At 44.1% G+C, this 27,193-nt stretch overlaps 1 protein-coding gene across 5 annotated transcripts in view; it reads left to right on the top strand.

The window, feature by feature from the left end:
• The window catches only part of LOC111243313 (innexin shaking-B-like), a 51,340-nt gene extending 24,896 nt beyond the window's left edge, over positions 1-26,444 (top strand). For 4 of the 5 annotated variants that reach the window (XM_086978129.1, XM_022788664.2, XM_086978134.1 and 1 more), the window contains one exon: positions 8,201-26,444. Coding sequence is in view for 1 of the 5 variants with exons in the window: in XM_086978134.1 (XP_086834260.1) it covers positions 8,201-8,254 (54 nt within the window). In the remaining 4 variants the exon portion in view is untranslated. The remainder of the gene's footprint in view (positions 1-8,200) is intronic. The other variant, XM_086978121.1, reaches the window with a different exon arrangement.
• The last annotated feature ends 749 nt before the right edge of the window (positions 26,445-27,193 follow it).

The raw sequence follows: 27,193 nt of genomic DNA, 5'->3' as shown, positions 1-27,193 counted from the left end.
AATGAATAAGTGAGCTGTTATAATCTCCATCACGCATGACTGGTTATCAAGGCGCATCGCAATCTAGTTAAGGTGCCATACGGTGGAAATTAGTTGTCCAGTGAGTAAATGCGATACTAAAACACCTCGTCGGGCAAAAAAGCAAACATGATAACAACAATTGTTTACCAAACGCAGATTTTTTGTAAATTGGGCTACTATCTCCAGGATCCCATTGTCTGTTCTAAAATTCCATTTTGATGAATGAGTATTTTACCTTTGTGGCTGTGTGATGAGCTATAAATAAAGAGTAATTTTCCGCAAAGAACTGCGTAACTTGGTAACAGTGGGTATGGAGTGAATACAAGTATTTATATACATATGTATAGCTCATACACTTCGCAACTCATTCGCAAGCACATGGTCGAAATGCGTGTTTTAAATAACTGAACCTTAATTAATAAATTTACCCTTTAATACAACGTTCTTAATAATTAAAGCTAACGAGTGATAGGACCTAATAAGCAAGCCATAAAAAAATTGAATGTGGTGCACATGACATGGGCCATTAATCGTTTGCCTTCCTTCATTTTAATAACGGAGGCTACCTCAAGCGGATCCAGCCACGGATATCCATAACCTTCAGTACACATTTGAAGCTCTGCATAAGCTTGAAGTAGCACTACCGGTGAGGTTAGAGCAGCACTGGAGTGCCACATGGTTTTGAGCGTAACCAGACGTCGGGATTACTCAGTCGGACCTCGGGGATGCTGACTGGCCATGGTCCTCCAAAGGTCAATCCTACATCCTTTTGTCTGTTGAGCTCTTTTTTACTCTTTTTCTCTATACCACACCATTCACAGGATACTGTCGTTTTGGTTAGGACGACAACTGCATTCATCTTCTAGCTTTTCCACAGGATTGTAATGGTAACAGTGGCAATTCGGTAGATGGCATGGTTGTGACAGCCACTCATGGATAACTGCTGCTTCTCGTCTTTCTGTCCTTCCCATGGAAATTTGCAGTCACCCTCTCGTGAAAACGTTGCTCTTAAAGCCCCTAATACTACCGCCGTCACCTCAGCCGCGTGTCCGTGTACAGACAGCGAGCTAAATGCAGTATTATATATGTAGTAGCATCTAGTGGAGGAAAGGCAAGCATACATTCCTCGGAAACAGATAAAATAACTGCCAGTGAAGGTCCAGTAGAGCCAATCATTGGAGTGAGCGACTGAACGGGTTACCAACATCAAGCGACTGTTGTTTATTTCATAGATAACAAAGCAATGCCGTTACCGTTGCTCCTACTGGCGCAGCGTTAAGGGCAACAGAGTATGACCGTGATAGTCAATGCATCAGAGTGATATTGTGCCGCTGACCTTCTTTGAAGTGCTCTCAAGAGGAAGCATCATGACAATTTCGAAGAGACGAATGCCTACGCACCGACGGATAGGGAAACAGAAAGAAAAAGGTTACCTGCCTGTCCTTTTTTTTAAATTTGGCCACCGATCGCGACGTTTAGCTAGCCACTAGTAGATACTGAACCAGTAAGCTCACATCTTTAATTGAACTATTACACCGTTGTTGCCGTTCAGATGACTGTTCAGAGATAAAGGGAATCATAGAGAATTCGCTAAATCGACAGACTGGCAACTGTGTTTTTTGGTCCAAGTCTGTTTATACAGCGGGCGCCTTCTATCAGACTGTAGTTGCGAAACCGCCACACTTATCCCAACCGCTGACAGAGGTTACTTGTGTTGTTGGTGGGAGTGGTAATCGACTTAGCTGGGTCCGCAGCATTTAGCGGACATTCACCGGCGCCTCGATAGATCTCGCGTCTCTAGGTTTATCGACTGTTGCTCATTCTGGTCCATGATGTGCTAATGTTGGTTGTAGCAACAATGGCCTATCGACGTGACTGCGTCTGTCAGAAGCACAGCCAATAGCACTAAGACACTCTCGGCTGTTGCAGTCACGCTGTTCAGCTTTTACCTGACTAATACGAAGAATAATAGCGATATCTACGGGTCACTCTTTGTCATCTCCCATCATTTCCACCGTGATGTCGCCTGTTGCAGCTCTGTGTTTGTTGACGCTTACTCTATAGGTGGCCTTTGCCGCGTAAAGTTCACCTCCCGTGCCACTCGTTGATACGTATTACAGATTTAAGTCATGTGTGTCTGTCGCTAGTGTTTAACAAGTCAGTAACCATCCCTCTACTCGCTCGATAAGCTTTGCTTCCCCCGCTACTACTGAGAAGATAGTAGGAAAAGCAGGCCAAGCGGCAGACGACGAGAGTGTTGCGGAGTGGACTGACCCGCGTGTAATCTGTGTTTCTCGTTTTAGCTACAATGTCCAGTATTCCTCAGATTTCAAGCAACGCTACCCGCGGTCAGGGCAGCATCAACGATAGCAGCAGCAGTGATATCATCGGGTTAGCCAGAACGGTCCCGACAAGATCGGCGAACCCAGGCACGTTGTTAACGCCACTACATAGCTTATTGCCAGTAGTAACAGCAGTCATACTTATATTGTTTGTGAGTCTTTCAGTTCTTCGATTCAGCTCTGCGAACTGAGATTCTGTACCGTGACTCGCTGAAACGGTAGTAGTAGTATATCCCTAGCAGTTGCTGCTCCTTCCTGCTGGCGCGACACGCCAACACGCTCGAAAAGCTCACTCTGCTGATCGCCTAGACATGCCGACAAACTGGGCTTAGCTTCCCAAGAAGAGCAACCGGACGCAAAAGACATAGAAATAGAGACGAACGTGGCAACAACGAGCTTGCTAGGGCCCTCGGAACGAAACCGCAAAAAGGCACTTCGACAACGACAACCACCGCAAGGGGACGGACCCAACCAGCATGTTTGTTCGACCTTCTGACCCAGTAGCTTTGCCTACGGACTACTTTGCCCGTCTCTTGTTTATTAGCAGGAAGAGAGAGGCAGTGAGAGCAGAACGGCCCGGCGACAAGACTAAACCTACATAAATGCCGCCATTGCCATCATTTCTACTATATCCGTAAGACGCTTGTAACGTTTCCAGTTACACCCAAGGCAATTGCATCAACTGTAGCTGCCGCCGCTGCCCGTAGACGCCCGCTGTTTTGCTGGAAAGTAAAAACATGTATTTCATCTTATTACTGTGGACGATATTAGTCAGCTTGTTATCGTATTTCTATCATCTACAGGATAGAAGGATGAAGACGACGACATTATTGCAGAATATCCGGGCTAGCAAAATCAAATGAGGCGCAAAAGAGAGAATATGTACATGCATAAGTGTTATGTAAATGTAGTCATAAGATCGGATTGCAACAAGGGAACGTGAATGTTTAGAGGAAACAAAACGGCGGTTTATAGGTAAGAGTAAGTTCCGGAAGCTGAAGGGGGCATAAATGCTGGTGCTCTGCAGCGGTATGTTCTTATAGAATAAAACAGATGTGTAGCGTGCCTCGTTGGAGCAAGTTTCTGCTACAAGGGCAGCACAGGCTGATTTTGGACCAATTTTCTGGGGAGACGTCGGCCATTCCAACAAAAAGGGCGAAACAGATTGGGGTCTACGTTCGAGGCAGGTCAGATCAGCGGGCCCGGATCGACAAGTTCTGGGACGCGAGCGATTATCTAATGTGCACCTTATCTCCGCCTGCCACGTTGCTCATTACTTTCTAGATATCTGGGCTAGGTGCTTTAATTTTCGTATGCGCTTTGCGGGAAAATTTATGAAGCATTACCAAGTTCCCTAGGGCCCATTGTTGACTGTTAAGCCATAACCGTAGTTATATATGCAAGCGCCAGTCTCCGTTCATCTTTCTGCTAAAGTATAACCTTCTCAAAAACGACGGGGAGAGAGAGAAAGTGAACAATGATAAAATAAAAAACGATCAGCCATCGTCGCAGCAGCAGCAGCAGCAGCGTCAGTCAAGGAAGCAGCAGATGACTGCTCCCAAAAAACAAGCGAATAAACGTGCAGACAGCCTTCTCGCTAAGCAATCGCAGACAAATGATGAATTGTGCGATGTATATATAGAGATAAATCAAACCGGTCTTCACCATAAGCATGTGCTTCGTCTGAGGCAGCATGCAACGGATGATTGCTAGAGTTGTTGGCCACAGGTACCACTAATGTTCACTAACCGTGGAGAACTGCAGACACCATTAGAGCAGCTAGCGCCGGCAGCTATCTACAGCTTGTTGTTGCTGAGAAGTAATAATTAAATAATGCCAACATTCTATTGAATGAATATCCTAATAACAAGGGACCTAAGCGCCTACAAAGTAGTTCCTGTCCGGTGTCGTATGTCTGTTTGTGATCCTCAGACGGTGAACCTATAGCTTATTTCGATTTCGTCATAAGCAATTGGTTTGTTCCGGCCATGTTACACATAAATGCCTCAATGCGTTCATAACTGTGTATAATATAAATTCTGAAAAAAGGCCCATTTTCGAAAAAATAATTCTGTGGGTTTGTATGTCAAATCTGAACCCAGATAATGTATGAGTGATGTCAAAGCGTAAGGTAATAATTATAAGAAAAAGCTTATTACAATACTTCAAGCTCGCTTGTGAAACGTGTCAGTTGTTGATATCATTTTATGTATTTCATTAATAAATAGCAACTCGTGACTTCTTTCAAATGAAGAAACATACACGGAACAAAAGTGTCTAAGAGTCTATAGAAAAGTGAGTTTTCTTTCATATGTTAGGCTAATGTCGATTTGTCCTGCTCTTTATATTTTTCGGTCCAAAATCGCTTTTTGAGAAGCGTTCAAAATGTTGAAGTGATTTTAAATGTTTAACAGCTATCACAACAGCTCATTTCATAGTTCCCTACACGCGTTTAGTAAAAGCAAGTGATCTCGATCGCATCGGAATATATAGCTCGCTCGTACAGTTGGTTTTATCCCTCTATAGGTGAACTTTACCCATTCTGGAACAATGAGCTAGCTTCATCACCCACAATAGCCCGTAACCTAAAAGGTTTCGGGGTACCTATAGTGCGCACAGACTTCCATGCAATACAAACCTTATACACACGCGGAAGTTCTCTCCACATTTGTCCTTTCTCTCCAGCCCATGTTGGCCATAGTCAGCGTCAACAGAGGTCTAGAGATGAATGTGTGCATTAGGTAGAAACGAGCCCGTCTGTCTTGACCTGTCGTTACATGAAGGGGTCTGTGCGAGGACGCTTGTATGTTGAGGACACTGATTCGGTATTTGTGTGCGGTCCCCGATAAATATTGAGCCCTGACGGTCCAGCTCCAGCCATATCCCATTAAATATTGTAGTCAGGCGACAGTAATGGACATCGGTGCGGACGGCGTATCACTCGTTTATTCGTCGATAGCCTATTGGGCACGCCGACAAGCCCCATAATAGACGGGAGTTAAGAGCGGGGCTGCTTAGCCGCGCGGTGACGGCGTCTAAAAACCAGAAAAGAAGAAATGACCTAATACTAGCTACCTGAATAAGCGCAACATGGCAGAGTTTCTGGCAGGTTATCAAAGCAGATCAAACTATGTCGAGCCAGATCTGACGCACAAGGCGGAATTGGCAGAGAATATGGCCAACCCCAGCAGTGCCACTCGTATACAGCCGCTCCTGTTATCACTGCAGCTGCTGTTGTGTTAATTCTAGTAGCAGCAGCAGTCAATGAAACAGTTTGCCCCACTGACGGCGTAAAATCCCAAACGAATCGTGGTTATGCTCATCGCCTCTATTGTAGCCGTAACACTTCGTTTTTCCGTTCAGCATTTTCTAGGCTCTACCCGCTGGTAACAGAAGTGGTTCCTGAAAGCACGTCGCCTCAGTGAGCAGCATCGTATGGCGCTTCATTGCCTTTCCCGCTGCCACGTAGTTGTCTGTTTTGACCCTAGCGCAGCTCCTTCCACGTTCGCCAATAAACCATAAAAGACTGTCTGAGTACTTCTGCTACCACTGTTGATGCTAGTAATACTGCATTAGAGTCGGATACTTCAAAGTTCCACGTAACCATAGACACACTCACACACTGGTTAGCCGTGGGAAGCGGGGACATAGTTTATCGCCCTAGGCGCTATCCTAAAAAGCAGGATACCCATTCTTAGCGTAATTATGCGTAACTGCTGCGAAGGCAAGCTTTTTCATCCTGGTAACCATTCCTTGTCTTCTTTTTTCAGCGGTTCCTTATTACTTAGGTTGTTGCTACTTTACCGTAGTCTACGGCTCTCCTGCGCACTCCGTTCTCTTCTGCAGCCGCGTCCAACGATAACTCTAACGTAAAGGGCAGAAAAGCAGATGGCAGTTGCGACACGCGGCTTTCAGGGGTCGGCTGATTGCTAGAGCTTTTAGCGTTGATAACTTTGCAACGATCGCCAGCAGCTGAAACAAATAACAGCATCCCACCGTCTCTGCCATCACCTCTTCGTCGTCTTATCTCGTCTTCAAAAACGGCCGTTATGTTGGTTTTATGTTGGTACATGTTAGTTGCCCTGCAGAACGTGGAAAGGACGGTGCAACTAAGAACAGGGGATAGATTGAATTCGTTTAGAGGAGCTAATAATAATAGTAATGATCGTAATCCAAATAAGAAAGATAGGATAGCTACTACGAAGGCTTAAAGTAACGCCGTTGTGTCTCGTCATCAGAGGAAAGTACTTATATAGCATTGACAGTTCTCTCCACGCGGAAGATGGCTGACATTGAGACAGCAAAAATTAGGTTTGCTGATCAGATGCAATATATATTAACGGAATACTCGGGTTACGCGATGACTTAATGTGGTTCACGTGTGTCGATGGGCTGTAAAGTACTCCATTAAGCAGTTGTCTGCCTCTTTGGACAGATGGTCGGTGGGGCTTCAGAAAAAGTAGTTTCGTTAGTTTTTTATAAGTACTAGCCCTACGTCTTCTGTGGAATATAAAAAATGCTACTTGTCAGAGTCAGGTAGCTGGAACTGCAAGGGAAAAGAATACCATAGATCGTTTCGCTGCCTGAAATGGCTAAATTAGGTTTGTGGCGATACTTCTCGATGCCGAGGTAATCTTGGAGCCTTAAGCAACAGTAAGCGACAACGGATCATCTAGTGAGGTACATTTCTTCGCAAGCGACTCTGCTGTTTGATTGCGCATGTTTTGGCCTTTACCTCGTTTATATTTGGTCCCGCTTGAGACTTTCTGCTGCGTTCCATTGTGACATATGGAAGCTCTATAAAATAGCGACAGTATACTGCTTTTCGATTTCCAGCGCGCATCGATGCGAACAGCAACATAAAGTCATAATCGTTTTCACCGTTGACCTCTCCTGGAGTATTGTTTTCATTCAGAAGCAAGTCTTTAGGATTGGTTATATAGGTACTTGTTTATTTACAACAGAAACAAAGTACGATTCGCTGCGCAAAAATTTTCAACTGTTTGTTTAAGGCATTACTTTCCTACCGGCAGCGTCGTGGCCGAAATAGGCCATTGAAGGAGAAATAGCAAAATCTAGTAATTCAGTCACTAATTATGTTCCTAAAAAGTTACTCGTTGCTTCGGTGATAGCTTCTCGTATCAGCAAATATCAATATTTGGAAAGCATTCGTAAGGTGAAATCATATGGCTGGCAGACCGGTATTTTGGCTCGAACACGAGCTCCATACGATGTCGTTGATGTCGTACCCAGGAGTTACGGTTCTAATCGACAACGTTCAAAACGGAACCGCTTGCAGAAACAATGAATACGCATACTATGTACAATTATTGATATTCCCGTATTCGATACTTTTCAGAGTCAACTGCCTTATTAGGAATAGCTTTTGGCGTCATTTTGTTACCTTTGTTGGATACACAGTAATTCATGGCCATTGTGAAAGGTGGTACCGGCATTTGATCGACAAGATACTGTGCAACCCGATAGCTTACATGGAAACTTTGCTTGGACTTGCTTTGGGTAACTCGCCATAACGTTTTCGCGACCTGAAAGTTTGGCCGGCTATATTTAAGGCACTATTGCCTCTAGACTCTGTGCAAACAGCTCGTTGTACAAGAAAAGCTAACGCGCGTTTAACTACTAATTAATTTGAATTAATTTTACTGCCTATGTTGTACACGCGTCGTCACAAAGAAGCCACGATTAATTGAGCTATCGTGACTATCTCGGGACTCAAACCGTTTTTGTTTACGTCGATATTTGAAACAAAATGCACTAGCAGTAAAAACAGTAGTAATGTTAATAATAATAGTTTGTTCTCTGCGTTTTTTTTACAGGAGGGGAATGGACGGATCTGGCCGTGCTACCTCGTACGCATGCGCTGTGAATAGAATGTAGATTTACAAACAAGAGGAAGCAAAATAACGCGAGAGAAAACGATACGAGGCAACTTACTTTTACGATACACATACACGCACACCCATACACTGCTGTTCTAAAAAGAACCGTTTGTTGCGTTCGGTGTCCTCGATTGGAGGCGCCTGGGAAACGACGACTGCCTGCGAAAAGCAACGACTACAAATGGCTTCGAGCTATATATGATCTGCAGCTACCCTTAGACTGATCCGCTTTTTTTTTTCACCCGACCAGCGGAAGATCGCTTCAGCGCGGTGAACGGGTCGATAGAAGAGTGCCTATTTGGCTGGCCGGCCGGCCGGCAGGTCAGTCACCGTTAACAGCTGCTCAACATAACGCAGATCAAACAAGATAAACGTTTGCAGTCTTACCTATCCATAAACCTCAGACGCTATCGCGTCACTCCGATCCATATGTGTTTCACTGCTTCTTTGTGTAACTTCGGTGTCTACGATGAAGATTCTGCGCTGACTTAATATGTTCGATACGTCAACTGGAGAATATGGAACTTCCGCCAGTGTTCTGATCCCTCTTTTACTAAAGTGGGGGAATTCGATCACCAATGACGGACAAGCGTACAGAGTGACGGAGAGATGAAGACAAGAGAAGATTAACACAACTGACGAATACTAATGAACGCTATGTAGTAATAAAGCAAAGAAAAATCGAGTGTATTGAGCAAACGCGAAGAACGAAGTTGAATGACGAAGCAAAGATAACCAGTACATAATAGCGACCGCAAAATACGGATAAAAAAGAAGCCAATTTGGCACTTGTAAGTTAGAAGCAATTATCATGCTAATGATTATTATGATACGCTAAAAAAACAATGGTGATGTGAAGAAGGGTACACTTGGATTGAAATAGCCATCTTGTAGATTACGCCACGTTGTCATGAAGTGTTGTCACTCATACTATTGATAGTGATAATTATTATTATTACGATACAATATATAATTACAGCAGTAATAATATGGATATTAATAATAGGATAATAATGCTCTACTAATATTAATAATAGCCTCAACTGCCTTCATTCGGGTCGCCCACTGCCGTGACACCGCCAATGGTGTCCGGACCCAGGATGGCGGTCCCACAATAATCCGCAGCATTTCGGTACCTTATCGTGGAAGAGAAGCGCATGCAGATGGTAGTTTGGTGGTGGCTTCAAGCTCAACAAACGACGAATACTAATAACAGTAATAATGATAATGTAATGAAAATAAACAAGCAAAAATATACACATCAGGCTATATAATTTTTGTTTTCGCTATTCGCCTCTTTCGTTTGAGTTCAGTAGATTGGTTACCGTTTTTCCCCTAAACCCATTCGAGTTTTTAACAGAACAGAAAACATTCACAAACATAAATAATTTATAAGCACAAATAACATGCGAACACATACTAAGAAAAGGTTGTATTCATCGCATGAGAAGATTTGGCCCGTTCTCACCTCGTTAAGAATCGGCAGAAAACGTCGACCATTCGAGAAGAGTCGATTTCTGGTCGCATCTTATTGGCCATTTGCGATTTCAAGAACCTATCTTTGGTGGCGGCGGCGGCGGCGGCGGACGGAAGTCGAAATGGAAGAACGTTACGTCGTGTGGACCATGAGTGTAAGTTGGTGTGCTGTGTGTACACGTTATATGTGTGCAGTCGGTACTGTGTGCCATGACCTCGCCCTTGTCCCGGGTAAGGGGAACAGGATTATTTTTTTCCTTCGATCGAGCCCTAACTTGTCTTGCGCATTACACTGGGGAGTTGAGCGAGTCTCATGCGATTTCCTCTTTTCCTTTCCCCTTCTTGAGTCGTACCAGGCTGTTTCACTTTCCGACGAACCAGTGCTCTCCGCTTGATATCAAGGAGAAGCTAGTTAGACCCATTCAATCGTACCTCCCGCAAACCTCCTCTTTTCTTTTACATTTCCCGTTCATACCCCCCCCCCCCCCCAAAATGTGCCTATCCAATCGAGATCCGGTAGTAAGTGTACTTCCAGCAACGACAAAAAAATCATCGTTGTCGTCGCTAACCTAAAGCAGCCTGGTGTCGAACTTGTCGACCAACTCTTTCACGAGACCTTAGCCCTATTACGTAGTAGACGGCTTCCCTATTCAACATAGGCCACTTATTACCAGTGAACAGCAAATTATTCAACTGCTCTTCGATATTCAACTCATTCAGAAGGACCTACCAAGCTCCACTGTACACCCTCTAGCCTATAACCGCCGGTACCACCATGGTTATATATATCGAACCATATATTGGTTCGACTAGCTCAACAGTTGTAAGATTTGCCTCGTCCGGCACCAGCAGTTGGTCACTCAAACGATTTTGGAAACCGTGCCTGCCACCGCCGGCCACCCTTCTTTCTACTTTCAACCCACCAGTCAGTCTTTTCATATTTCCTGTGTCATTAAAACATTGTTAAGAGGCTTGCCTTGCTTGTCGCCAGACCAGAACTCGGAACTTTCGTCCCCATTTTTCTCAAAAACTTGACCATCTCTGTCGACACTGTGCTGTAATTGTTGCGCTATTTCGCATGGCGAACCGTACCGTAGACACTAGTTGCCACCAGTTCAAGGTAAACCGTTTCGCCCCGGTCTCCTTCCCATTGGATGAGTTCGTTCCTTTAAAGAACGAACGCGGAAGACAATAAGACAAGAGAACGGTAGGCAGACGAATACAGGAGACTAAAAGAGGGTCTCTTCGGACGCTACGATATCAAGGAGGAAAATGAGGGCACGCTCCACTAGCTAAAGTATCGAATTTGAAGATAAATTGCGAATCCTTCTCCAATGCTGCCCAGTAGTAGTGGTAGGCCTAGTAGCAGCCCTAGCAGCAGGAGAAGAGAACGCCTTGATGCAGAGATCTGGTTTTCGGCTTGATTGTCCTGCACAAACTACCGCTTGCCCGTAGAGGCAGGCGGTAGTCTGTGAAGAGGACTCACAGGATTTGCTGATCAGGCCGCTCGTCGATGGAAGCCATCGCGGTTGCGGTCGTTGGCTACGGCTGTAGTAGCAACAGAGAGGGTAAAGCTCTGCAGGTCATTTCCCTCACGCAGAGCATGAGCCAGCCACCGAGTGAATAGCAGATGCTGCATGGCTAGTTGGTGATGTATTACGCTTTAATGATAGTTTTGCTTCGCGGCCGCGTGTCTTGAGAAGGATACAGACAAGCGGCGTTTGCAGTGGGGAAAACTGAACCAGACGAACAATATAAAAAGCGGAACAAATCGAACTGCTCGTCGCAGAAGTTAGCCATGCAGCGAATGTTGGATTATTTTGGCGGCAACCGCGGCACTAGTCGGCCAGCAAAGAACGAAGAACATGAGCCGCTGGCGGAGTGAATGGTCGTTTGGACGGCAATCGAGCACTGAGTACACAGCGGCTTGCTTGTCGAATCCCAGGCGAGCGTTGGGCGAAAATGTTTGGGCAGGCAGTAAGTGAACGGCTGCCCGCTGTCTTGCGTACCTGACCGCCGTTATCGCTGCTGCCTGAGAAGCGTATCTCACTTGCTCGTCAGTTGAACCAGCGTTCTTCGCAGGTACAACTACTGCCATCACTGTAAGCAGAAGAAGCACGTTGGTCTTGTCTACCCGACCCCTCACTCTCGCTTGCTCAGATCTGTTAGCCAGTTTGAGCGTCTAGGGAAATCGTTCTACCTAGACTTCAGCATTGGCACGCGGTATATTGAGATCTAACGTTACTAACCATCATTCTATCAGTCTCGGCGGTTTTGTCGTTTGTGCCGCCTGTGCCCTAGAAGAGAGACGACTTCGGCACCTTCGTTTTCGCGCCGTTAGCCGTGCCGAAAAGCAACCTGCTACAGCTTGTCGTAAGGCAATGGGCCCGATGGCCACCGTGGGACCACGGATCGTCGAAATATGACGGTGCAGCGACCAAAGTATAGGACGTCGGCCACTTTCAGTTAGATCAATCCTGTTATCCATAGTAGGTACTTATGGGCTCACAAGCACATATGGGCACACCGCGAACTCCACTCCGGTCCCATATATACGGAAATTCGCTAGCCGATGATTATAGACAGATAAAAGAAATCGAACTGAAAAAAAACTATATTTAATTTAAATTTTCGTATCGCCACGAGAAATCACGGTAACCATGATATTACTTTCCGTTGATTTCTGAACTTGAGTCATACGAATGTACCTGCATAGTACTATATAAAACCTACATAAGGATATAGAAATTAAGAACAAGAGTCTTCTATGTGTGGCTGCGGAATGATGCAACCAAGTTACTTGCTTTAATGAAAGAACAGGAAATACACTAGTCATCAGCTTGCTTTCCACCAACTAATAATACGCATTGTGTCAAAGGTCAATCATTATTTATTGCACTTTGCTGGATGATCTTTAAGTTATAAGCACTGTCAAAAGTTGGCTCAACGGTAGCCTCATTTCTATGTTAAACCCTTTTAAATTGAACTGGAACGCAGGTAAAAGCGGCACAATTACCCGAAGAAGATACGAATCCCTCTAGTGATATCTTGGGTTCTTCGCCTTTGTCTCGCATTATTTGTCCTGTCCTACGCTGTCCGATCTTTTGAATCAGAGCTTGATCTGTCAGTTTCGGGGCCTGAACTATTGCTCTCATTCCGGATCAATTGGCCTGCTCAAAGATTAAACAGTTCGGATAAAGAAGGACCTGGCAGTTTACCTGGTGCACCTAGTTCAAGCCACACGTAAAGCTATTATAGACACGTTATCATTTATGTTAGCTCTAAAAATCTTACATCACCGACTTGACCTTGTGAAAACTTCGTCTCGATTATGAGTACGCAAGTCCAAGTAAGAATTAACCAACTAGTACATTTTCAGATTTCTTAGTTCTACTAGTGCACAGCCTTATTCTTCGATGGGATGGACGTCCATCCATCCTTCTGGCCCTTTGTTCTGTGTTCATTGCGAACGCATCCTACTTCCATAAATTTGGATCTATTACGAAGCTCGTATACGAATTATTGTCTCACAGCATAACGTCGTAAAGCTTGTATGACAAGTATGTGTGCGCGGAAACCTTTAAATTACAAATGGCTTCGATCCTATGAGCATATGAAATTCCTTAGAGGTATGTGGATATCGCTGCGCGGCGGCTTGTTATTAGCGGCCAAGCCCCACAATGGTCATTGAGGCCGTTCGAAAGGCTAGGTGGTGGCTGGCGGCTTATCCCTCATCTCCGCTGTTAGTCTTTCCCCTTTATTCGACTCAAACTCAACCAGGTGGCGTATCAACGCCGTGGCATTTTCTACAGGAACGAATGAACGTTGTGCAGAAAGCAGTGGAATTTGACTGTGTACAGTCACGTCGTCTTATACCTGTGCCAGTGTTATATATTACCAATACTATAGTATCATCCTTCTAGCTTCAACGTTTGTCTCGTTCATCGTCCTTTCACAATACTATCTGTTAATAGGCGGTAAAAATACTCAGTGCGTGAATATATTGTATTTAGTCAGTGTTAATGCCACAACGAGCCAAAAGGATAACGGTTAAAATGAATCCTACGCGAGCGCACGGAACGTTTCCCTGAAATTAGAAATGTCTGTCCAGAGTGGTTGTCGGCGATAGGTTTTCACAGATGATTTATACTTGTGACACAAAACGTGAGTATATTATTATAAAAAAATTCTACTTCCATTTAACCATTGTAGCGCGTATGAGCAGTGCCCCTGAAAATAAGAGTGAGCTGTCATAGAGCACGTTGGAGCCAACACGGTCCGAAGACAAAAAGGCCGACAATGCTTGAGTACCGAAGTACGTATATAGGATACCTGACTCTTCACTGGGCGATAAAACTAAAGGGTATCAGAGATGCATGGACTATAGCGCGTTATAGGTATGTAGACTGCTACATGCCTTGCACTAAAACCAACGCTCTCTAGGTCGACGCTCCTCGAGTTGCTTAACTTAAGCCTGCATAAACTCATTGATCCCTCCGCGATCTTCTAATATACGTAAAGCATATCCCCTAAGCAGTGTTAACTAATTGGCTTGCTGAGTCAGATGCGCAACCACTTCTCTACAATACATAACTCTTCAAAGAATTCTCGTCACGTCACACTAAAATCGCATCCGCAGTATAATGCCAGCTAGATGTTGCTTAAATCCGTGCGTTAAGAAACAATATCAGCTGCGTTTTCATATCCAAGTTCGAAGAGAAGGTATTGGAAAGGACTAAGCAATGGAAGTGGAGCAGAACTGCGGGACAGTCAAAAAGCAAGCCGGCAGCCAGACCAAGCCAAAACAACCTAGGCCAGGTTCTTCAAGGACGAATGACCTCTGTGCACTCATCCGGGGAGATCGGCGTGTCGAGTGGCTGACTGCCGGACTGTGTTCCGTGGTGGGAGGTGATATTTTTTAATATTGTTCTTGACCGTCCTTTTTTTCGTTCTTTCTTATCGTACCCTGCCCACGAACAATTCGATGCGAGCTGACGCCGCACCCTCTTGGGAACCTTGAATTGCCCCTGTTTGTGTGGGAAGAGACGAAGGGCAAAGGCTTTCGCTACCTACTCACTGCTGCTAGATTGGCCGCTGTCTGGCCGGCTGGTTGACTGGTACTTTCGGCCTAGTTCTTCTTTTCGACCTTTTCCTCTACTGTAAATAGAAACAGCTTCGCTGTCGTGCCCCTCTTCATCGCCATCTTCGGTAGGCCGTTTCCTAGGTTGAGAGCCTGCCGGCCGTCCTCCGTTTAGTTTTCAGCTCTCTTTAGTGTCATTACTTAGCGCCGCTGCGCGGCGAGACTTTTTTTCTGTTCTGCTTTCGCTACGTTCCATTGCACCAGTCCTTGCGTCCTTCCTTTCCCTTTGGTAGTCTTATTGTAGACGCCACTATCGCTGCTGTTCGGCTGTCGCCCACAGCGATGATGACGCCCTGATTGTATAGAGTGCGCCTACTTTCTTTATAAGGCTGCTTATAAACCGGGACCCCTTTTCCCCATCGTTCTTTCTTCGTTCCTGGGACATCTTGACAACCTTCTCCATCTGCCGGATGTAGTGACCAACGCTATCAAAATCCAGCAAGTCAGGTTCCGGGTCCTGGAACGTTAGTACCTAGCACTGCATAGAACCTGTATATATGCCTCTCCTGCGTCCGTCCTTAACTGTCCTTGATTTCTCTCCTCCTTTGTTTTTTTCTCTGAGATTTGCTAAAAGATTTAGAATTTGTTTTTAAAAAGATGCTGTCTTCCTTTGATGGCCTTTCTTCCAGCAAATGCATATATGACTACTCAAGAAAAACGACGCAAGTCGAACGAACGCTAGTTGCTGTTGACTGCAGTCCATCATGGTATCGCGGCCATAATTTTTGGGTAGCAGTGGCAAAAGTAGTGGCAAGAGCCAACGAGACATTGCCAGTCTCGTCCGGCCCAGTGCTCCGACGACTACAACATGGGCATCGATGCACTGGTAGGCTACGTCTGCGTGGTCAAAGAACGTCATTTATCTCAGGTATCCTCCAGCAGCTACAGAGCCAATATGTTGTCTAGAAGGGTGCCAAGCTCTGCTAGTATCGATTGAAAGCTGTCATTCGTTTTAGAGTCGTCTGAAAGGGGTAGAACGTAGAGCAAATGTCATGTTAAATCGTTGGTTATGCCATATATGGCAGCCGGCAAGTACGAAATTTGAAGTACAACTAAGATTGAGATCACGAGCAGAGATGGCGGCGCCAGCGCTGCGCGAGTTAAACTCCAACTGCTACCACACCACCACACTACCGGGAGCTGTAGCTCTCCTCTCGGTCAATGGAAGAGAACGAAGACCTTTATTAGAATGTTGCCTGAGCAGGCAAAAAGATTTATTGCGATCGGATATCGACAGATCGCCAAGAGGCAAACATGGGCTAAGGGACACTGAGAACACCAGCCTGGTGCCAGGCATCTACCCTGGTGGGCCACCAAGGCCAGCAGGTCATTCAGCTTGTATAGGGGAAAAAACTGGCAGCAACATCCAATACAAAAACAATAATTCCCGGCACACATTTCATCAGGCCAGCACACGCCTTTGCTATCGCCGTACGCTCTCCACGACGCTAGGTCCTCCTGCCGACGTCAACAGTGACGTCATTGAAAGAGCAGCAGCTGGCAGACTTTGGGCGGAGTAACTCGGAGTTTAAGGCGAGTTGCAGGTGTCATTGTCGCTTCAAAAACGCCTTCACCTTTCTTGCCCACATAAAATAAAGTCAGATAGCCCTGCGTCGTGGAGCCAACTACTATCAGATAACATGGTGAAATAAGTTTATACGACAACCTACAATTCTAAAAATAGGATGGCTTGCTCCAGTTTGTAGTCCACTATTAATTTCCTATCATTGAAAACTCTACTCTTTTGTGTGCAAGTGTTGCCCAAAATTACGAACTTCTCATAAGCATTGCATACAGCAGTCTTGCCACTCGGTTCCCCCACCTATAAAACTTATATATTTTATCTTGTTTGTCGTAAAATAGCGTGCAAAGTACAGCAACAGATCCACCAAAAAATGTCGTTTCCTATTACGCTTGCTGACTGTCTAGAAAAAGATACAAAAAGTTCAGTTGGCCTTGAGAAGCATATTTTTTCGAAGCTGACTCTTCTAACGCGACAGAAGTGGCAATGGCACTGGCAAAAGTCTGAATCTGCGTATGTAACATATTTTTCAAATAGAAAGTTCCATAGAATGTGGTTACTTCTGCACTTCTGTGAATCGATTGTTGACAGGCCGACCATTGCCTACCTTGACGAAAGGGTTTCTTCGAGCTCAGATGCTTGGCACAGCGAAGGTAGCACATTCTTGTAAGATGAAGCAATGGTGCCTTCCTTACACAAAGTTTGCTGGGGCGGCAACTGCTGCTGTCTTGCCTTTTTCGCAGTCTTCCTACCGCTCGTGTTGACTGCATTGTCGAACGTGGAATGAATGAAGCAAGGTAATGAACGAGCGTCGACTAAAAAGAATGATTTTTCTGTCGCGCATGGTACTTCTCCTGCTTCACCTGCTGGGCACGCATACACTCGTCTTGTCTTCGTAGTCTTGTGTCGATTTGCCTGTCTGTCTGTCGGTCAGTCGGTCGATCAATGGGCCGGCCAACGGGCGTATCGCCGTGGACGGGGCCAACTCGAGCCTAATCGAGTTGGCCGTTTATCCTTTAGGCCGTTGGGGTTCTCTCTCCCTTGATATCGTCACGTGCTGCTTCCCAATGTATTTTCCTTTTTTCCGCTCCCTTTAGTCAACAATAACTTGTAGTTATGGTCGCTGCCCCGTATAATTGCTGCCATTTCAACTTAACTATTACTTCAATTATTGCGGGTGCGAAGGGAAAGAACAAGCGAATAACCATACTCACAACACATATACCCTCGCCTACGGGCAGACAAACAGCCATTAGTCACAGCTACGGAAGTCCGCAGTACCCGTGGACAACCCCCACTTCTTCTGTAAATCTTGACAGGTCGCGTGTCAACGTCGCATGAGCATAAACTCCACGCCTGTGCTCCACACGTTGGCGAGGAAAACCTCACATGCACGCATTGCAGTCCATACGCTGTAGGCTTATTGTGTGCGACACACGAAATGTAGACCTGCGCTTGCCCAGCCATGAACTTGCTAACATACGGGATATAGCAAGCAGCAAGCTCCTCACATAATCCAGCGGTTGATTCATTAATTTTTCTTCATCATTTTTGAGCTGTTCACATGCTTAGCGGTGGACTGACGAAAACGTCACGAGCTGAAGACTTCGCCAACCGGCACACATTTATAAGGTGCAAACAAGCACATGCAATAGACGTTTAAGTACACAGAAGCACACGGACATCCACAGACATACGCCGGGATGGATGAATGATCATGAATAAATTTGGCTGAAGCTTGGCAGTAGAAGTGATTGAAAGCTTCGACTATGCTTTTACAATAATAGCAACTATTACCTACATATATGATGATACATATACGAACGATCGTGCTTGCAGCTGCTGCCGAACGCTACCGTCACGAAGAGATGTAAAGTACAAGGGAACAGTACGTGTTCATTGATTGAGCAAGTTTGCGTGAATATTTGTGTGTGGGTGTATGGTAATGAGAGGTGCCCATCGAACCAAAGCGCGCGATGGGTGAAGATTTGAGGAAAGACGAATCTTCGATGAGAGGATGTGATTGTCACTCTTACCAATACAAAATGAAAGCGAGACAGGTTCAATTGTTTGTCAGACTAGCTGGTGAGACAGCGACGTACCGCAGGCGCCATGAAGGACGTAGCATGTAAACGGCCTTACGCTGTCTAGAGATACGTATTTCCTATACATGAAATAAATTGACTGTTGTTACCACTTGCAGCCAATTACAAAGCGAAGGTAGATAACAGCCAATGGATGTAGATAAAGATGATGGCAAACACTTGTCATCGTTCACCAATCAATGGCACAAAATACAAATAAACAGTTTAGAAGAGATGCGAGTAGTTGGACGTATTTCCTGTAACTGCTACGATGTTCCAATCTTCTTCCTAATCGTTGCCACTTTTAGTCTTCTATGGAACCATAAATGAAAACTTTGGATTTTTGATTAGCTTAAATAGCATTTGTTCGACACTGATCACGCAATCGCGGGCACTCTATGACAAGATCTCTATGGCCATACTACAATACTGTTTTGCTGAGAAATCATAAATGAACCGATCGAGATTTTTACGTGAATACGATTCTGACAAATGGTCAGTCACTCCACCTTCAAATTATACCAGCCATTATTCAACGACTAGTTTAATAGGGATCTTCTAGCCTTGTATGAGTGTTTGCTGCTCGCTTAATATTTAATTTAATTCAATACAAGTGAGAAAAACGAGATATCGTTCCCACTGGTTCTACGGCGTGAGTAACGACGCTGCAACGGTCCTGTATTCTCAGAAATCTTAGATACGAAATACAGTGAATGGTTACTACTCAAGAATTTTGTGATGGCTACAAAACAGCCTTTGTCTGGGTTTGATGAACGATCGTCTCTGGGTTATGTGTGTTTACCGTGTAACTGAGGTGATTGCAGTAACTATATGCGAAATGGAAACAAAGTAAGTTGTTTATAGCTGCTTTGATTGTAACTATCCGTTGCAAGTGTCAACTGCTTTTGCGGCTGTTAGTTTGTTCCTTTATCCGTCATATCATTGTTATGATCATAACCGTGTATGGGAAACATGGTCATATAGTATTACTGATATCATTTAACATTATTATCATTGCCGACACAAAAGGTGGCAAGAAGATTTCTCCCGAAAGTGTTAGTTCCGAAAAGCAACGACTACTAGATAAACAAAGGACCGTTAGTCATGGAGCTGAAGGAAAAGATACGTCTAATAGGACAAATAGAACGGAATACGCTTGAAAAGAAAAGGTTAGAAAGCTGAAGAACGAAGAGCGAATATATACGGGAACGTTGTTCACTGCCAAACGCCAACCATCAATGACAAAGAATGAGGTTTAACAAAAACAACAATACAGACAAAAAGTAAATCAATGCCAGCAATATATAACAATGCTGCTCTGATATACATATACAGAGACATTAGTTGACCGATTGTTGATTTCAATATCATCTCGAAGATTAACGATGAGAATTGAGCTGTGGGCCGGTATTTTACGGGAGTCATCTTGGGCTACTAACGACGATGTTAGTCTGTGCAGTGATATCTACTGCATTGTGAATAGAGGGCGCGCACACAACGGCGCTGTCACGACACGTTAGCAACCGTTGGAGCAGACGATTCTGTCCAGCGCTGGCTGTGAGTGATCCGCAGAAGGGTGAAGGTTATGACTTTAAAGAATCAGCAAAACAAAAACACTAACAGTGACAACAATCAACTCTGACGTATCATGTGCTCGAAATTAATTTATATGAATCGCATTTAACGTACCATTGGCGCGGTACAAGGTTTAGTGGTATGTTCATGCTCGAGCGTTGCCATAAGGCCCGAACTCTCGCAAAAAATGACCGCCAGCAGCCGGACATTCGTGTCCGTATTTGGCTAAATGATTAAAATAGTGCGTTGTGAGATCGCGCTGTGAAAAAAGAAAAAGACGAAGACGGCAACAGAGATTCTCTACTACGGACGCAGCGCGAAGTGCATATTGTTCGCAGAACGCTAAGTTTGTCTTGAGAAAGGGTCGGCAGTAGAAACTGACCTTAACTTTAGGCGTGCTTTGATTTGTTTCAACATTTACATATCAAGAGATTACTGCTTTAAGCTAACACGTACATCGTCGCTATGACTGTCGAGGTAGTCGTCATTGGCCCGTTTAACTTCACGATAGCAGCGTGTTAAAGCTGCAGGAGCGTACAAACCAGTGCACCCGGGTAAACACGACGAGTCTCGCCGATCATACGACATATAGCTAGCCAGATAAAAGGCAGAAAGGTAAAGTTTAGGTGGAATAGGGATAGGGCCAACAGTGACAGGCGATACGACGCTTAAGAGACGCTGTGAAAAAGACACTGAAAATAGGCGGAGGAGATCATATGCTTACAAAACGCATAGTCACATGCTCGTACAGACAAAGGGGTAGCAGGCATTCCTATGCTATAACATTTAACTGTATGTTAGCAGGACAGCTGACATGGCACAACAAAAGCCATATAATCCTTTCATTTTGAGCCATTGAATTTTAGCAGACACAGAAAGAAGCGTATATATTTTCGGGCAGATACATGACAGGAAGCGAAGCGTGGACAGCGGTTTACGGGCTACCGCCCACAAATACGGCAATGCCGTCCGTCACACGTGCGTGAATCAACCAAGGGCGCCAGTGAAAAGAGACTCAGCGATTGTTTGGATGTTACGTGTACGAGGAAAATAGAAACACGTTTGGTAAGCCCGAAAGGTTTGAATGGGTATGCAACTTCGGGGTATGCGTGAGGAGCATATATGGATGCAAGCTTAAACTGAACAAGCAGACACAGTACCAGCCGACACGGCTTAAGATAAATAATCCTGTGACTTAATATATTAAGGGTTTTTTTTCCTTTCGTTAAGAGCTAATTCGGAGAAGAAGAATTGTAGCATTCGTCAATATTACTTTTCCTTTGTCCACGAACAATATCGATATACAATATTAATTGTAGTGTCCCGAACACAGGACTGACCGAATGCTTTACATGTATATAGGAAAGTAGAAGTTGCAATAGTATATACCGAAATATGTGTCATTCTTTGCACAATATAGCGGAGTAGTCAACAAGGCTGGCTTTCTATAGAAAAAAGTTACGATGACGACGACGACGACGACACACAAAGCTACAAATGGCCTGCTGACGGTGGCAGCGATGCAGAAGTAACAACGAAAACACATGATAAGCTACTTAGAAATAGCAAAATTCACACAAAGAAACACAGCAGACTTATAAATGCCGAAGACAAACTTCGAAAGTTGACGCGACGAGAGATGGGAATGAAGAACATTTTGTGGAAGCGATAAATTGTTCGTCGTCGGAAGCAGGAATACGATCGACAAAGTTGACCTCCTGTAAGCTGATAGTTACGTTAATAGTTCAACGGGTATATATATATATATGTATTAAAAGGAAGCTTAGCTCGGCTAGTAGCGCCGTGATATATGCAAGGAGCTATTCAAAATGTAAATAATAAATCTCTACTAAATAATAATTATGAAGGAAATAATCGTAATGCTGATGCTTTATTATGACGTCTTGTGGGAAGACCGAAAAGCCAGAGATAACAAGCACAACAACGGAGCACTCAGTTAATCCATCGTCATATGATCGTCACAGACACAGAAAGGCACACACAGAAACAAGCGTCTACATGAAGGTAACATCAGTTACAACGCTGATAGGCAGACAGACAGACAGACAGACAGACAGACAGACAGACAGACAGACAGACAGACAGACAGACAGACAAGCATTGACAGAGACTAGCTAAAATTAACTACATAATAGATGAGATAAAAAACGAAAAACTCTCAAAATGAAATAATACGATAGTAATTTTTAGCAAGAACGATTTACTACAACAAAGATAAGACGGAAGCAAGCGATACACTGTAAAAACTCGGCACACCCCCCGCCCTTACTCCCCCAACGAATGACGCTAATAAGCCCAATCGTTGCTACTGATTACGAAAATAAAAACGATAATTGTAACATTGAAGAAAATGAGCGTTGAATGAGCGGGTGTGCGCGCAAATGGTAAAAACCTTACACATACAAACGCCGACAGGCAAAGACGTCAAGAAGAAGCACTTTAAAAGATCGCGGCGCAGGTTGGGAACCTCGAACCGAGACTAGGAGGGGAAATCGAGACCCATATACAACAGTGACATTTTAACACAATAACATAGACATACGTGAAGCGTTGCGCTGCCAGTTCCTTGAATATTGTCTAGTGCCGAATAATAATAATAACAACCCTCGTTTTATAATTAATATTGATACTAATAATGATAATTTTTATTATACAAAACGAATATGATAAGAGCGGCACCCGAGTGGTGCGCTCCAGGCGGCAGAATCAAAACACAGGAAGCCGCACCAATAGGCTGACTCATAACATGAAACAAACCAATCTTTGTTAGACGAAAATTCTCTTATATTTTTTACTCACTACCTCATCTTTGTATATACACGTAACGTATGGAAAGGCGCACAATGCAGAAGACACACGACGAACATCCCATGATCCATCTGTTCGGCATCGGCGACTGACTGTTGTCTTTTAGACAGTCGCGATAATAACGGTCCTTGCTGTTGACGATGAAAACAGTAGCAACAAACAATAATACATGTATAAATAATAACTTAAATTTGCTCGACGTTTCCAAGGGTCGTTTCTGCCAATTGCAGTTGCGTTCCTTTTGCGACAGATAATTTCGTAGTAGACGACGGTAACGCTGCGCGACGGTTGATAAACGAAGCCGGTTATTAAATGGCACTTATTCGCGCCCATCTCTACCAGGTCGCCGTCGTCACGCGGCGAACGGCATAGGTTACTGGGCAATTGATCATTGCTGAGCGCAGGGAGGAAAGTTGGCAAGGATATGAATAAGCGAAAGGTGAACTTGTGGAAAATCCGCCGCCCGTCTTACATGGCGTGCCTGGCCGTTACACGGATTGATTGATTGATTGATTGATCAATCAATCATTTCTTGAATTGCATTCAGTGATGAAAGAGTTGACGTGTCATAATGACGAATTGAGGTCGATAAGCAACGGACGCAAATGGACACCGACCGACTCAGCGAGAATGAATTAGGAAAGATACGATAAGTACCAAAGGAGCTAAGAATGGCGTATGACAAAGAATAAAAGGATTCTGTCTGTTCAGGAGGCTGTCTGAGGTTCTGGCGTTGGACGCGGGCCATCAACTGTTTCAGCGAAAACGAACAAAAAGACGATAACAACGATATGATTTGAAAAGATGCTACTTCGAACAAGACCACCCAGATACGACGACAGCGATTATGATGATGATTATTGTGATGACGCTGATGACAACAACGACGAGGGCGATGTGCCGAAAATGTTGAATGGTAAGAAAGCCAGGGCATGATACGCCAGAGGAGTATGAAAAATGACTGGTGAGTGCCCCACGACCGCTTAATCCAGCCGTTCAGCTGCTCATTCTCGAGCTTTCCAACTCGAGAAAAAAGGGGAAAATACGACGAGACAATGTAAGCGTGCAATCACCGCCCGGGGTATGGGCCAAGACGCTAACTAGAGGTAGAAGAAAGGAACCTGCACATTACCAACATGCAAGGCAACACCCCACATGGACAGAGACGAAAGCAAATAGAAATGATCAAACAATGTAAGCGACATATCGGCACGCTTTTACCCACGCACGCAATCGGCGTTTACAAACACGCCCAGCGCAAAGGGACATTCCCAATCAGACGATGAGTGGGGCAATTGACGAAAGTACGCAGATGGTTGGTCATGACGAGAGATAGAATCAATTAGCCACCCGCGAGGCCAACAGGACAACGGAGCACTTTTCGGCTCGTTTATTTTCTCTGATGAAAAAGCAAAAATTACCGAAAAATATGGGCATTCTTCATTGTTGGAGAGAGTAATGCTGCGCAGCATTACGTCCTCCAATGAAATATTACAACAATCTCCAACAAATATTACAAGGTCCCAGTATCAATAACTGAAACAGGTCTGCACGCACGGGCTGGTACGAATAAACAAAAAATAACTAAGCGTCCATTTTCTGCGTATTTACGCGCCTCGAATGAGACTGTTTGTACGCTGCTACCTCGCGCTATTTCTGTCGCGTCTTGCCAACGACCGATGACATCTACCTCTGATAACGTCTCCTGAGAATTAAACGAAGAAAAGTATATAGGCAAATGTGCAAACATGGAATGGATTGCACGCGATCAGAACCGAAAGTAACATACGAACAATCGTTACGCCTCTGCGATCGCTCTTCCCGTGTATTGAGAACGTCTCTACGATTTACAAATCGAAAGCCACTATGAAATGTCGTCGATACGTACATGGACATACACATGCACACAAAGCACATATATATAATATAATACGTGCAACGCGGACAAGACAAAAAACCTAATAAATAAAAAAAAAAAAAAAAAAACTGACTGTACCCGAATGCAACGATGAGCGGGGTTGGTTTTGCTAAAAAAAAAACTGACTGTACCCGAATGCAACGATGAGCGGGGTTGGTTTTGCTAAAAAAAAAATTTAAGTATTCAGACGGTTGACTAACTGATGAGTCGACTTACCGGAAGTAGTAACTGCAGAGATGAGAAATGACTGAGATTCAGACGAATACTCGATTAGATACAGCTACACCCACTAACGATTTTGCTCTTTGGCGTCGTTGAATTGCGAAGTTATCATTTACATCTCTTCGAAGCTAGGTAGCAGACGACGCCAAGATCATAATACAGTTGAAAACAATAATATCGATAGGGACAACGGATTTACGATAACTAAGGGACAGAATAAAGTTAGCGTGCAGAATTTTTGAGGAGAACATTCACGATAGCGATAATTATACGAATAATTATAATAACAGTGTAATGGTACGATGCTTATTATGATAGTGCGATGGGAATGATGAGGGTTGACTGGTTGATGGACGTTTGACTAGGGATACTTGCGTATGACGAAGTGTTGATGACAGCGCAAATACTATATGATGCTAATGATGATAACAAAAGCTAATATCGACATGCGAAACAATTCCAATAATAACATCAACATTACAGACAGAGATTGCCTAGTATTTTGATGGTGTTCGTGCCACTGAAGTGTGGCGAAGGAACGCGCTTGAGCCAGAACGTTGACTTAGATTACGGATAAGACACACAGAGATAGGCAATAGAAGCACAAACAGAGCCGATCATAATGTTCCATTATCCATCTAGCACTCTGCCCGTGCAAAATATAGGATAGACGAGGAACAGTCGCAGAACGACGGTATTTGGGCCTGTAACAACAATTGTAACAACGAAAAGCAATAGGAACACTGATGACATACACGTAACGATTCATAACAGTTGTCAAATAACAAACATTATAAATGCTATGGATCATTTCCTTGGTCACTTGCCGAGAACTTGATGACTCTCACTCAGTCCCTCGTTGACTCACCCGTGAACGAACCAAGTCTCTATGACGACGCTGCGGGGAAAAGCCAAAATAAAATTGAGACATCGGAAAACATGTAGAGGCCTGAGGACAGACAAACCAAAGGACAGAGCCTGCAAAAGCAAAAACTACATAACTCATAATACGTTTCGATATAGATACACATACAAAAAAAATACTGAGTTACATCAATGCTGATGCATCTGATGATGATGATGATGGTTCCGACGCATGAACGGAAATCAAGTAGCCTAGGGAAATACGATTAATAATAATGAATTGAATGTTGCTGCTGATGACGATGATGATGTAATGAACGAAAGACGAGCGAGACGGAAATAGGACAGAGGAAGAAAGGAGAGAAAGAGACAAGTGTAGTCTCTGAGGGAGGTCAGTGGTGGCATGCCTCTTTGCTAGGAGACTTTATTATCAATACTGTTATTGATTGAACATAAGCTATATAATATTATATTGTAACTACTTTCCTCTGAGTTAATAAAAAAAAAAAATAAATAAATAATTTAATAAAATTATTGAAGGTTAATACGTACATGCCGGTTGCGTTTTTACTGAATAGTTGTGTCAGAAAGCATGGAACAGAAAAAGAAAAAGATCGAAGAATAGGAAAAGTAACTCTCCAAAAAGCGTTCTTAAGCGGAGATGAAAAAGGACAGAAGCCAACAACCCCTCACCACTTTATACAGACCACACCCCCATTTCTGGGTCGTCGGTCGGCTATCAAGTTCAACATATGTAGCAACTTCACCGAGGACGACTGTTTCTCGGACCTCTTACTTTTGTTTAACAAAGCAAAGTCAAGATATCTCCCTTCGCGAAGACAGGATACGCCAAATAACGATACATCAGTAATAAAAACGAAAACACAAGTTAGGTAGCTCGTTCTAGATGCTAGGTAGATATTAACTGACTGCTATGTAGCTCAGTTTGACAATTTGTTTGATCGTATTAATGAATTAATTGTTAGAAAATGGCACCAGAACTAGCTGGTTGCATCTCTGAATTCTTTCCGAAGTTTTCTTCATAACAGTCAACCATTCAATTGCGTATATTTATAACGTTATGTAATGGTGCTTTTCGAAAATATTGCCTCACCTATTTTTCCGTCATGATCGTGTTCGACGCATTAAAAGACTATTTTTTAGGCAGAGGTAGCAGTATTGTATACTAACTGTTTACTTGACTTAATCCATCAGCCCATCCGTTCAGTGCGGGACCTAAGACCCAATGCGCGTACTGTAAACCGTAACCATTCGTGGCCAATGCGCGCTTTGATTCCGT

The sequence above is a fragment of the Varroa destructor genome, unplaced genomic scaffold (genome assembly GCF_002443255.2).
Source record: "Varroa destructor unplaced genomic scaffold, Vdes_3.0 BEIS01000001.1, whole genome shotgun sequence".
In the NCBI taxonomy this organism is placed as follows: domain Eukaryota; kingdom Metazoa; phylum Arthropoda; class Arachnida; order Mesostigmata; family Varroidae; genus Varroa; species Varroa destructor.
The sequence above is the reverse complement of the archived record's forward strand: the minus strand, read 5'-3'. Positions and strand labels throughout refer to the sequence as shown.